Here is a 12,891-nt window from a genome sequence, read left to right on the forward strand (position 1 = left end):
GCTGCTTCCAGGAGCTGCGTGGAGCGGCCCCCAACCCTGCTCCCTGGCTGGAGCGCCGGAGCGAGGCAAGCCCCAGACCCTGGTCCCCAATGGGAGTTCGGCGACGGTTTAAAACAGCTGGTGGGCCGGACGCAGCTCAAGGGCCATAGTTTGCCCACCCCTCTCCTAGATAGAGCTTGGTAACCCTCCCCAGCCATCCAGCATGCATTCCCTGGCTCACAGAGGTATAGATAACATTTATAAATTTGATGCAGTAGTCTCAAACATATGCCTATGTTTGTCATATCTGTTAAAGGGATCGCCAAACCTTTTTATAACCTAGATCACTAATAGAATAAATGTCTTGCTGACCACTTCCCTGCTCATATGCTGTCATACGTCCCACATCCTCTTCTACTAGCAATTGCAAACATTCCTATGTGAGCTATAGCAATTGCTTATTTTATTATGACTTTTACATGTATTTCATATATATTTTTGCTATCTCTGTAATGCAGTTTAGCAGCTAGTAACAAGCAAGAGAGTCAACCAGCTCTTCATAAGCCACAAGCATAAACCACTTGTTTGGGAACTACTGTTAGCAGGAGCCTAATTGCTCAGGGCAGATAAAATTGATGGGCCGATATTTTGTTATCATTGATTGTGGTAACCTGTTCATTATCAGACTTGCAACATTCTGTTTATTCTGAATTCGGTGCCAGGAAGCAAATTTAACAGAAGAGGAACAAGAAATGCTCAACTTAGTTCAACCGGGAACTTGCCTGCTGGCTATATTATTCTGCTAGTAAATATGGCTGGATAACTTTTCTTTTATTAAGACTCTTTTCCATATCTCACTTCATGTTCTTTTAGGATACTGTAGAACCCATTAACTAATTAATCTATTGTTTAAATTCAGGGATGCAATGGTGTTTTGGTGTCAAAGCAAAATTTCAAAGTTTATGCATGTGTATACACCACCAACCATCAACTCAGTACTCTTCCCACACCAGGTGATCTTGTGATCACAGCTAAAATGGTTAACAGAGAATTTGAAGTTAAAAATATAATTCATGCCGGTCAGCATGGTTTCATGGAAGGTAGATCTTGCCAAACAAACCTGTTGTCTTTCTCTTTCTCGTTTAAAAAAAAAAAAAAATTACAGTTCTAGTTGATAAAGGCAAATGTGTTGATACACCTCTACTCCGATATAACGTGACCCGATATAACATGAATTCAGATATAACGTGGTAAAGCAGCGCTCCGGGAGGGCGGGGGGGGGCTGCACCCTCCGGTGGATCGAAGCAAGTTCAATATAACGCAGTTTCACTATAACACGGTAACATTTTTTTGGCTCCTGAGGACAGCGTTATATGTGGGTAGAGGTGTATATTATACGATTTGTCCAAGGCATTTGATTTAATACCATGTGACATTTTGATTTAAAAATATGCATGATATGAAACTACCAGGACACACATTAGATGGATTACAAACTGGTTCACTGATAAATCTCAATGTGTAGTTGTTATTGGAGTCATCAGTGATGGACTGTTTCTAACAGGGTTCTCCAGGGAACTGTTCTTGGTTCAGAGCTATATAATATTTTATCAGTGATCTAAACAATGATATAAAACCTTTGGCAGTTAGGTTTGCAGAAGACACACAGATTAGTGGAGTACTAAATAATGAGAAGGACAGGTTACTGTTACAGAGTGAGCTGAATTGCCTGGTTAAATGGTCACAATCCAATAAAATATATTTTAATATGGTCAAATGCAAGGTACTAAGTCTGGGAATAAAGAATGCAGGCTATGCCTACAGGGTGAGAGATGGTGTCTTGGAAAACAGTGACTTGGAAAAGCATTTAGGAGGGTCATTGTAGATAACCGCCTCAATATGAGATCTCAGTTAAATGCTCTGGTGAAAAGGGCTAATGTGATTTTTTTGGATGTATAAAAAGGGGGTTATCAAGTAGAAAAAGGGAAGTGTTCTTGCCTCTGTGCACAGCATTGGTTAATTCTGATGTCCACCCTTCAAGAAGGATTTGGAAATACTGGAAAGAGTTGAAAGAAGGGCCACAAAAATAATCCAGAGAGTAGAAAGCACGATTTAGGATATAAAGTTAAACGTGTTCAAACTATTCATCTGATCTCACTCTGTCTAGGTACTTAATGTGTGGAAAATGTATCTAATAATGTGGGAGGCTTTTCAAACCCGCTGACTAAGGCATAACAGAGATCTAATGGCTGGAATTTGTAATTAGACAAATTCAGTGTTGAAATAAGATGCACTTTCCTGGCAGTAAGAGTGTTTGACTATCAGGACAGCTTACCGGGAAGCTGGTGGACTCAGGATTGCTTGAAGTCTTTAAAATGAGATTAGATAACTTTCTAAAATATATGCGTTAATCCATCTTCTGGGAGAAATTTTATGTCCTAAGTATGCAGGAGGTTGGGCTGGATGGTTGTGGTGGTTCCTTCTGGTATTGGAGTTTGAATCCCCCTTTTCATTCTTCCTTCATGGGCCATAGGGAGAACGGGAGCTCTGCATTGCCCTTAATGTGCTCATAATATTTACAGCTCTGTATTAAGACTGAGTATAATCAAGTCCCCGGCTTCAGTCATTCATCTGCAGGAATCAGGAGGGAATTCCCCCCCTCCCCCCAGTGAACAATTAGCCAAATTAAATATTCTGGGTTGGGGTTGTTTTTTTTGGGGTGGGGCTAGTTTTTTTGTTTGCCCCCTCTTAAGCATCAGGGATTGGCTCAAGATGGGACAGGACATCAATTGGTGTGAACCAGTGCTTTGAGGTGGTACAGAGAATCCTCTTTCTTGGATGGTTGGCTGGTGTGTCTTGCTCACATGCTCAAACTAATCTCCAGATTTGAGGTTGAAAAAAGAATTTTTATCCAGGTCAGATTGGCAGGGATCTTGGATGGGTTTCCATCTTTTTCTGCAGCATGGAGTGTGGATTGCCTGAAGAGATCATCTGTACATATCTCACCTAATTAATTGCCTGCTGTTACAGGGGCCTAGGGCATTGATGGTGTCTCAGTCTATCCTGTTCTGTGCCTGTAGCACACAATAGTTTAGTCTCCTGAGGACTGAAATGCTTCTCATAATCCAAGTTATTGAGCTCAATATTTAATGACCTGTGGTATACGGGTCAGACTAAGGACAGAAGGGACCATTAGATCATCTAAACTCTATAAAATAATGATGGTAGTGCCTTACGTTGTTTCTTCTTTGATTACACTGCTCTACAGCCAAAATGCTTCTGAAATAAATATAGTCAAACCTTACTAATTCTGGATCACTTAGAACGAAAATGATGCTTAAAATTGTTGATTGGCTCTAGTTTTTAAGATATGCTATTGGGTCAGTATATACGACCCTTGACTTGGGAATGGCGGAGGATAAGTGAGTTATAAAGGGAAGGGATCTCAATTTAAACCAGAAATGACTAAAATACATCTTTGACTGGATCTATGAATAAATCTATGACTGGGTTTGGACAGTACTTGCTTTTTAGGCAAAACACTGAATGATGCAATCTGAAGCTGGTATTGCGTCATACATGATATGAATTGCATCATGTTATTCCTAGAAGTCATGGATGATGCAATCATAATGAAGCTTACATCACTCTGCTGAACAAATTGCCCTATATCAGCTCTAGAAATCATACAGTGTCGTGCTCTCTTATTTGTCAGTGTTTGATTTTGCAAAGGGACACATTTTTGTTTAGCCAAAGTGAGCAGAGATGCCTCATATTTGTGTGAACAGTGCAGATAACTTCCGCTATGTTTGTGGTGAAGTCACTTTTGCATCACAAAAGCGCAGTATAACCACTATGGTTAAGAAAGCCTATCACCTTTATTTTGGCTGCAAAATTGGAGATCAGGACAAGAGGTGGGCCCCACGCATATGCTGCAACACTTGTGCAACAAATCTTCGCCAGTGGTTGAACAGGAAAAGGAAATCGATGCCTTGTGCAGTGCCAATGATTTGGAGAGAGCCAACAGATCGTACCAGCAATTGTTACTTCTGCATGGTGCCTCCAGTTGGGAAAGGTGTGTCAAAGAAGAAAAAGTGGACTGTGCATTATCCAAACATTCCATCAGCTATACGCCCAGTACCCCACGGAGAAGGACTGCCGGTTCCTGATGCACCAGAATCATTCTCACTTGAATCAGACGAGGAAGAGGATGAAACTTCTGGTCCTGAACCATCAATGTCACAGGACCCACATTTTCTCCCATCCTCCTCCTCCTCTGAACCACACCTCATAACACAAGGTGAACTGAATGACCTTGTCAGGGATTTGGAACTACCCAAGAGAAAGGCAGAGCTGTTGGGCTCCAGACTACAGCAGTGGAATCTCCTGGCAGGTGATGTTAGGGTTTCCATGTTCCGTGGCCGTCAAAGGATCTTGTTCCATTCTTTTTCATGGAAGGTGATCTTGTAGCCTGCAACAACATCGATGGTGTGATGGCAGCCCTCAACATCGTTCACGATCCAGATGAGTGGAGACTGTTCATTGATTCATCGAAGACGAGTCTTAAAGCTGTTTTACTGCATAATGGCAATGTTTTGCCATCAATTCCAGTTGGTCATGCAGTCCATATGAAGGAAACCTATGACAACATGAAACAACTTTTGAGGTGCATAAACTATGACCAACATCAGTGGCAGCTTTGTGGCGATTTCAAGGTTGTTGCTCTCTTGCTTGGTCTGCAGACTGGATACACAACGTACTGCTGTTTTCTCTGCGAATAGGATAGTCATGCAAGAGATTCCCACTACATCAAGAAAGATTGGCCACCCCGACAGTCATTGGAGCCTGGGAGGAAAAGTGTTCAGCATCCACCACTTGTTGAATCAAGAAAGATTTTGTTACCACCCTTACACATCAAGCTGGGTCTGATGAAGAACTTTGTCAAGGCCATTGACAAAACACAAGCAGCTTTCAAGTACCTCCGTGGAAAATTTCCAAGGTTAAGTGAAGCTAAGATAAAGGAAGGTGTCTTTGTTGGTCCTCAGATTCGTGAACGTCTTCGAGATGATGCATTTGACCATGCACTGTGTGGCAAGGAAAAGACGGCATGGAAAGCCTTCCAGTTAGTGGCAATAAACTTTCTCAGAAACAACAAGGCAGACAACTACAGGTTGTTGGTGGAAAACCTCCTCAAGGCATACAAAAGCCTTGATTGCAACATGTCCCTAAAGATACATTTTTTGCACTCTCATCTAGATTTTTTTCCACCGAACTGCAGAGCAGTGAGCGACGAGCATGGCGAGCGATTTCACCAGGACATTGCAACAATGGAGAAACGCTATCAGGGCAAATGGAGACTATTGCTGGACAGTGACAAGAGATGCTCCATTTAATGAATACAAGAGACAAGCCAAGAAGCGCCGAGTAGACACCGAATAGGACTAAACTATGTACATAATAGTTTTTTGCCTTTTGTTTCATAATAAATTTTATTTATATAACCCTTTTGCTGATTTTTAAAGTGTTACATAAACAGGACAGGTGAAATATTATCATGTAAAGCAACCATAAACACATGAAAAGACCTACGTTTACAATTTATGATTAAAACTCTACTATCTACACAATATACATAGACATAAAATGTAAAAACTTAAATATCTTAGAAACAGTAGTCAATCAGTTGTTTTAATTATCATATTTGAATTCAGCACATCAAAATACATAATAAATAGCACATTTTATCTCTGAAGCAGACAACTTCTCAAAAATTGTAGACCAGTGTTATATGGGATTTGGGATCTGTTTTTCAAAGCACTCATCCTTATATGGAGGGCACTGTAGAAGGGCAAAAGATTATTATGCCTAAATGTGGACTCCCTTGTCATTTTCATTAACCACCACTTGAATTAATTTCAACTTTCATGATCTTATTTTTGTAAATAAAGTGGAAATAACTGTTTAAAACTACCTTACAAAATGGGATATCTCAAAAGGTAACCCTTGGCAATAGTGTGTGTGTAGGAAGAGCAGTGCTGTTGAAAGGGAAGACAAGGTGCTTGTTTTTTCAGGGACATCCTTAAACAGTTTTGCAACACCTTTCTCATTTCCTAACATTATAAAGCTGGCTGTTTCTACCCCATTGTTTCGATGTATCCATATATTTATCAATAATAATGGCCAAGCCACATCTGTCTCATAAACTTAGTGCATATATTTCTCCACTGTTCCTCTGTTCTAAAACACGTTGAGTCCTTTCACACTTCCTGATTTAAGATTGTGCAGGTTAGACACTAAAAAGATGATTTTGCTTCCCAGAGCCATGCAATGCACTTTCTTCAATGGGACAAATAAAAATATATGGGTAAAACACTTTTCCAGCTGAGTAGTGCCCTGAATCTGACCTCTCTCGAGTACTCAAAAGAGAGTCTATCTTTCAATGTCATTCTATAAGATTGCCATCTAGAACTGATATTTATCTCATCCTGTTTATCTGAGAGGTTTCTTATTTTTTTAATATTTGTTCTACAATAACATCTAGAAGCCCCAACTGATATTGAGGGCCCCAGTGTGCTACGCATTGTACAAACACATAGTAAAAGACAAGCTCTACCCCAAGGCACTTACAACCTCAATACTCAAGATAGACAAATGGTGGGAGAGGAAACAGAGGCTTCTCTACTAGTCCTCTGTATTTCAGTTTCTTCTGAATCTTATCATGTTCAACACATCTAATGTTCCATCCTTTTAGGTAATAGGATCCCTTTTTATACTTGGCCATATATTTTCTGTTGATTTTTTGCTGTAATATTTTTCCCTATATGTACATCTTGTACAGAGTCTGATCATCACCCATTGAAATCATTGAGAGGTTTTTTCCGTTGATTTTGATGGGAGCAGGATGAGGTTTACAGTTTGTAATCCTGTTTCCCTCATTCTTAGGGACCCAAACTTCCCCTTACCTGTGGGACTTCTGACCTTATCCACTGTATTGAGCCTGTTAATTGTCTTATTCATTAAAGTTTTGAACATGAGATATGATGTAATGGTGCTCTCTACCGCCCTCCTTTTGTTTTCCATCTGTCCTTTCCTTGATTGCTTCCAGGCACTATTTAGCTAAAGATTTAGGACTTTGTATTTCATATTTTATTGGCCTCCCAGCACTTTTTGTTTTTCTTATTTTTAGTTCCATGCTTGCAATATCTTTTATTTTCCTTTCCAGTTGTACTTTCCTCATCTGTAATTCTTCTGCTTTTCTCCATTAAATTTATCAAAATGCATCACCCCATGATCAAACTGCATACTTTATTTCCTAATTATAACATGAAATCTTGTTTTATTTGCAGTCCACATGCTGATACATCATCATCCTTTTTATTTCTGGATAAGTGCAGTGGAACCACTTTAGCAATATTTAGAAGAAATGTACTAATATAAAATAATTTTAAAATTTACCTGATCCATTTAGTTTGATTTTTTTCCCCCCTCCCATAGACTATGGAAGATTCTATGTTGACAATCAGTTTTGGAGACTGGATGGAGTTACCAGGACTGAAGTTTAAGGATTGGGCAGCTAGTAAACGCAGGTAAAGACAGTAAGTTTCTTAAAGTGATAGATGCAGAAAATGTGACTGCTGTAAATAGAACATTTTTTTTTTAAATTTGAGAACTGCTAGATAATAATTGTAATTATTACAGTGGCACTTCTCGTTCCTTGAGTGCCTTAGACAATGGTACACTTATTTAACAAGGTGGAAACTGGTCATTATAGTTTCACCTGAAAAATTTTTTTATTATAAGCTTGTGTACAAAAAAGCAAATTGGTGAACTTGCTTTGTATTTAATCTTGTTATTCAGGGTCTCTGACTGAAAGTTTTTAACACGTGCATGTGGTCATTCACTTGTTTTCTCCTGCTATTATGCCAAAAATGAAATGAGTCACTTTTGTCTTTTTCTTTTAAACCTCTCTTTGTCTCAGAAGTTTATGTAATGGAATTTCAGGGCCATTTTAAAGTGGATCTGACAGTGGTTGTTCAAAACAAATATATTAGTTACTAGTGCCCATTATAAAATATGAGCTAAATGATATATTTAAAAAATTGATTGTATTTTGTTGACCTTTCTGGAGCATCAATCGTGCTTAAGTGATACATATAGTATTTGGAGTAGTTACATTGTGCTGATTAAAATCCCAATCTTAAAAAATTAACCTTTAATATCATCTTATTTTCTACAGCCTTGTTTTTTAATTAAAGAGCACTTTCTAGCACACTTAATTCATGCTGTGCTTATAAACAAGTCCTACAAGTGCTACTGTGTTAAAGTGTTTACTACCATGAAATCAATGGAATTACTCATGGGAATAAACACTGCACAGTTGTGTTTGAAGGCTTGGGCTCCTAGATAGAAGGTGTAAGAATTATTAATTATGATGATAAATCTGTTTGAAGAGGTTTTAAGGAAAGATTTGAAGGAAGAGAGTGATGAGGAAAAGGAGACTTATGTTTATAAAAGGCAGCATGAAAGAGCACAAAAGAGTGGGAATAAGAACTGAACATAGGAGTATGAGTTGAAAAGCGCATAAGAAGCAGAAGAGGGAATGGTAGGGGATACCAAGAGAAATTAGATCAGATACGTAGGTGGGGGGAAGACTGTGGTGGGGGCTAATAGGTGAGGCTAAGGAGCTTGAATGTAATACACTGTAAGATAGATAAGGTAAGATAAGGGCCTACCAAATTCATGGCCATGAAAAATGCATCACGGATCATGAAATCTGATCTTCCCCCGTGAAATCTGATCTTTCGTATGCTTTTACCTTATACTATACCAATTTCACGGTGGAGACCAGAGTTTCTCAAATTGGGAGTCCTGACCCAAAAGAGACTTTCAGGAGGGTTGCAAGATTATTTTAGGGGGGATTGTGGCATTGCCACCCTTACTGCTGGGTGGCTGGAGAGTGGCGGCTGTTGGCAGGGTGCATAGGCGCTGACTTGCCCTCTTCCCGGTGCGTGCTCAACCCCCCCCCCCACCACCACCACCCCTCGCCCCGCCCCTGCACTGCCCTTCCCCACCCCCATTCCACCCCTTCTCCAAAGTCCCCGCCACTTCCCACCCACATTCCACCAAGTCCCCGCCCCTGTCCCGCTTCTTCTCTGCCTCCTCCACTGAGCATGCCGCGTCCCCGCTCCTCCCCCTCCCTCCCGGAAAGTTGTAAGCGTTGCCAAACAGCTATTAGGTGGTGGGAAGTGCTGGGAGGGAGGGTGAGGAGCAGGGACACGGTGCGAAGCAGGGACGTGACGCGGGGGGAGGGGGAGAAAGGAGGCGAGGAGGGGGGAACTTGGCTGCCGGTGGGTGCAGAGCTTTCCCCGTGTTGTCCTCTTGTTTTATGACTAATTTTGAATTACTCAAAAAAAGCCATGAAAATTTCAAGTTGTGGTCCATCTTTAAAATTAAAGAACTAATTTTCTTCAAACTTGACTTATTTTGTATACCAGAAATCAAAAGTTGTATGCAGTGTTGTTGTAGCCATGTCGGTCCCAGGATATTAGAAAGAGAAGGTGGGTGAGGAAGAACTATTTCCACAGCTACAATGATCAACCCCCTCCACCCCCACAACACACCTTTCAAGATCCATGGGTCCTACACATGCATATCACGGGTGGTGTACATCATCCAGTGCAGTAAATACCTCAATAACCACCATATGGGTGAAACCAGACAATCACTACACTCTCAAATGAACTCTCAAAGGAAAATGATAAAACTACCCTGTTACCTGTGGGTGAACACATTTCACAAGTTGATGACTCTGTCTGACCTATCAGCCCGCATCCTCAAAGGAAACCTGTACAACACTTTCAAAAGATGATCCTGGGAGGTTAAATTCATAACTTTGCTACACGCTAAAAAATCAGGTCTCAATAAAGACATTGGATTTATGGCTTTTTACAACAATGTGTAACCCACTAATTCCCCTTTTTGTCCTATGACTACAGGGGTGTTAACACTTCACATTGAATAGTCCCTTAGAATATGTGCTAACAACTTATGCTAAACTATCTGTTCAAACTTGGGACTGGTCTGCATTGCCACTTAGGTCGATGTAAGTTACGTCTCTCGGGGGTGAGAAAAAAATCACCCCTCTGCATGACGTAGCTTACGCTGAGCTAACGCGGTGTCTACACTGTGCTATGTCAGCGGGAGAGCATCTCCCGCTGACTTCCTTCTGCCTCTTGGGGAGGTGGAGTACTGAAGTCAATGAGAGAGCGCTCTACCATTGACTTATTGTGTCTTCACCAGTCCCACTAAATTGATGCCGCTGCATCGATCACAGCAGTACTGATTTAGCGTGCCAGTGTAGAGAAGCCCTTGTATTTAGCTGTGACACTCAGTACCTTTCCTAAACATGAAGAAGAGCTCTGTATAGCTCAAGAGCTTGTCTCTCTCACCAACAGAAGTGAGTCTAATAAAAGATATTACCTCACCCACTTGTCTCTCAGACATCAAAAGAGCAGTTTACAGTCTTGTCTTCAAACTCCATACAATAAAACTTATTGAACTCAGTGTAGTTATGTTGAGAGTGAAGGGCTAAATCAACCCTGCTTAAATTTGAATCTGTACATTCAATATTTCAAATGTGATGTTCGACCCATCTATTGGAGCATAAATGTTAACTGGAAGCCTTTTGTTTTTGTTTCAGAAGTATAAAGAGTGACAGAGTTATGCCAGAGGAAATAGCTTGTTATTATAAACAGTATGTTAAAGTCATGGGCCTCCAGAAGAACTTCAGAGACAATGCTTACGTAACATCTGTTTCAAGACTTTACCGAGAACAGGATGATGAAGATGAAAGCCAAGTGAGTGAAGATATTTCAACACAGAATTTGCAAATGGAAAAGGAAGATGTACAGACATCATTGATCAAGAGAAACTGGGAAGTCAGAGGTTATCAGAGAACAACAGATGGCTCTCAAGTGCCCTTCTGCCTCTTTGCTGAGAATGTGGCTCTTGCGACTGGAACTTTTGATTCTCCTGGCCGACTACAGGTTGAAGGAGAAGAATTTCCCTTTGTGTTTCATTCCATGTCTGACTTTGGAGCTGCCATCAGCAAAGGAAAACTACGTGGGAAAATAGACCCTGTCTTAATCGTGGGTGCTGGACTCTCAGCAGCTGATGCAGTACTGTGTGCTTACAACAATAACATCCCTGTAATTCATGTGTTTCGTAGAAGGGTTACTGATCCAAGTTTAATTTTCAAACAGCTGCCTAAAAAGCTTTATCCTGAATACCATAAGGTCTATCATATGATGTGTACTCAGTCACACGCTGTGGACTCTAATCTGCATTCTGCTTACACCAGTTTTCCTGAACACCGTGTACTTTCCTTTAAGCCAGACATGAAATGTGTCCTACAGAGTGCCTCTGGATTGAAGAAAATCTTCAAGTTCTCCGTAGCCTTAGTACTGATAGGTTCTCACCCTAATTTGTTCTTTCTAAAGGACCACGGTCAGGGGATAGGTCATAACCCAAACCAGCCAATCACATGCAAGGGTAATCCTATTGAGATTGATCCATATACTTACGAGTGCACTAAGGAAGCCAATCTTTTTGCATTAGGCCCGCTGGTTGGAGACAATTTTGTACGGTTTTTAAAAGGAGGTGCACTGAGTATTGCACGATGTTTGGCTACAAGACAAAAGAAGAAACATCAACTAATTGTTGAAAGAGGCGGGGGTGGAGATGGTGTCCCCTAAAACATGCAGTCATATAAACATTCATATATGGAATTACAGGCATACTCTAACAAGCAACTCAGTGACAGCTAAATTCATTAGTAGCCTCTTCTTTGTTACGTATACAAGTCATGCTTGTATTGCCTGGTAGAGGATGCTGACACTACATTACTTCACCCTTTTCAAAAGACAGAAATGTGGTCTGCTGTTTTAAGTGCTCTGTTCCACAACTGGAATTTCTTCCAGATAGACAGCAAATGAGACTAACTTACATTGACTTGCCTATGGTCTCTTGCTCAAATGAAAGAGCACACTTACTCTCTGGAAAGAGAATGTCTTGCCTGAGCGCTGGTTTTTATTCTTAGTATTTCACCACACAAAATATACTTATTGTGAAAGTATAAATCTAAGTTACGTTGTAAGAGCAGAAAGCTTTCCTTGTGATGATCTTTGGTCTCAAAGCAAGTGTGCGTATTTTGAACAAGGATTATATTTATTTTGCCATAGTAATACTGGCATTTTTATAAATGTTTATTTATCCCTTAGTAAAACAGTCTTTACAATAAAGAAAGAGGATTTCTATAAGCAGAAAAAGATTGGCTTAACAGTTAAACCAGATCCATCATGATTTGGTACTGGGATAAAAGAGAGAACAGCATTCCTTTAAGCGTAGCTGCTAATTTGACAATCACTAATGTTTTTGTCAAGCGTATGCCTACACTTCCATAAGTGCATAAGGACCATAATATAGGGATTTTATAGAGATCTGTTCTCTATTACACTGCTATGTAACTTTCCAAGAATATTCTGGTTTACAGTAAAATAATAAAGTGCTGATGTAAGTGCTCTTATGATAGTGTCAATATAGTGAATACCTAATGTACTTTTGAAAAAAAAATCTATTTGAAAAGGAAATATTGTTGAGAAGTAACTGTAAAACTTGTAAACAATTTTTCTCACAATCCCACTAAAGAAGACTGGATGGGATCTCTTATCTGGTGAAGATGGGGACAGACACGCCCATCTTCCCTTACTAAATCCAAGCACTGGCTCCTGCTCTTTTCTAAGGTAATGCTTAACATTACAACTAGGACGTCTCTAACCACTCATATTTCTTTTTTAAAAGCCATGGTCTAAAACTGTCACCATACAAAATGACTGAGCCTGTATAGACATGTTA

At 40.1% G+C, this 12,891-nt stretch overlaps 1 protein-coding gene across 2 annotated transcripts in view; it reads left to right on the plus strand.

Moving 5' to 3' along the window:
* Positions 1–12,562, plus strand: part of OSGIN2 (oxidative stress induced growth inhibitor family member 2) — a 30,727-nt gene extending 18,165 nt beyond the window's left edge. For both annotated transcript variants that reach the window (XM_005299370.4, XM_065585880.1), the window contains exons 5-6: positions 7,474–7,565; positions 10,679–12,562. In XM_005299370.4, coding sequence (XP_005299427.2) covers positions 7,474–7,565; positions 10,679–11,732 — 1,146 coding nt within the window. In that variant the 3' untranslated portion in view covers positions 11,733–12,562. The remainder of the gene's footprint in view (positions 1–7,473; positions 7,566–10,678) is intronic.
* Positions 12,563–12,891: the final 329 nt, after the last annotated feature.

This window comes from Chrysemys picta, chromosome 2 (genome assembly GCF_011386835.1).
Source record: "Chrysemys picta bellii isolate R12L10 chromosome 2, ASM1138683v2, whole genome shotgun sequence".
Lineage (NCBI taxonomy): Eukaryota > Metazoa > Chordata > Testudines > Emydidae > Chrysemys > Chrysemys picta.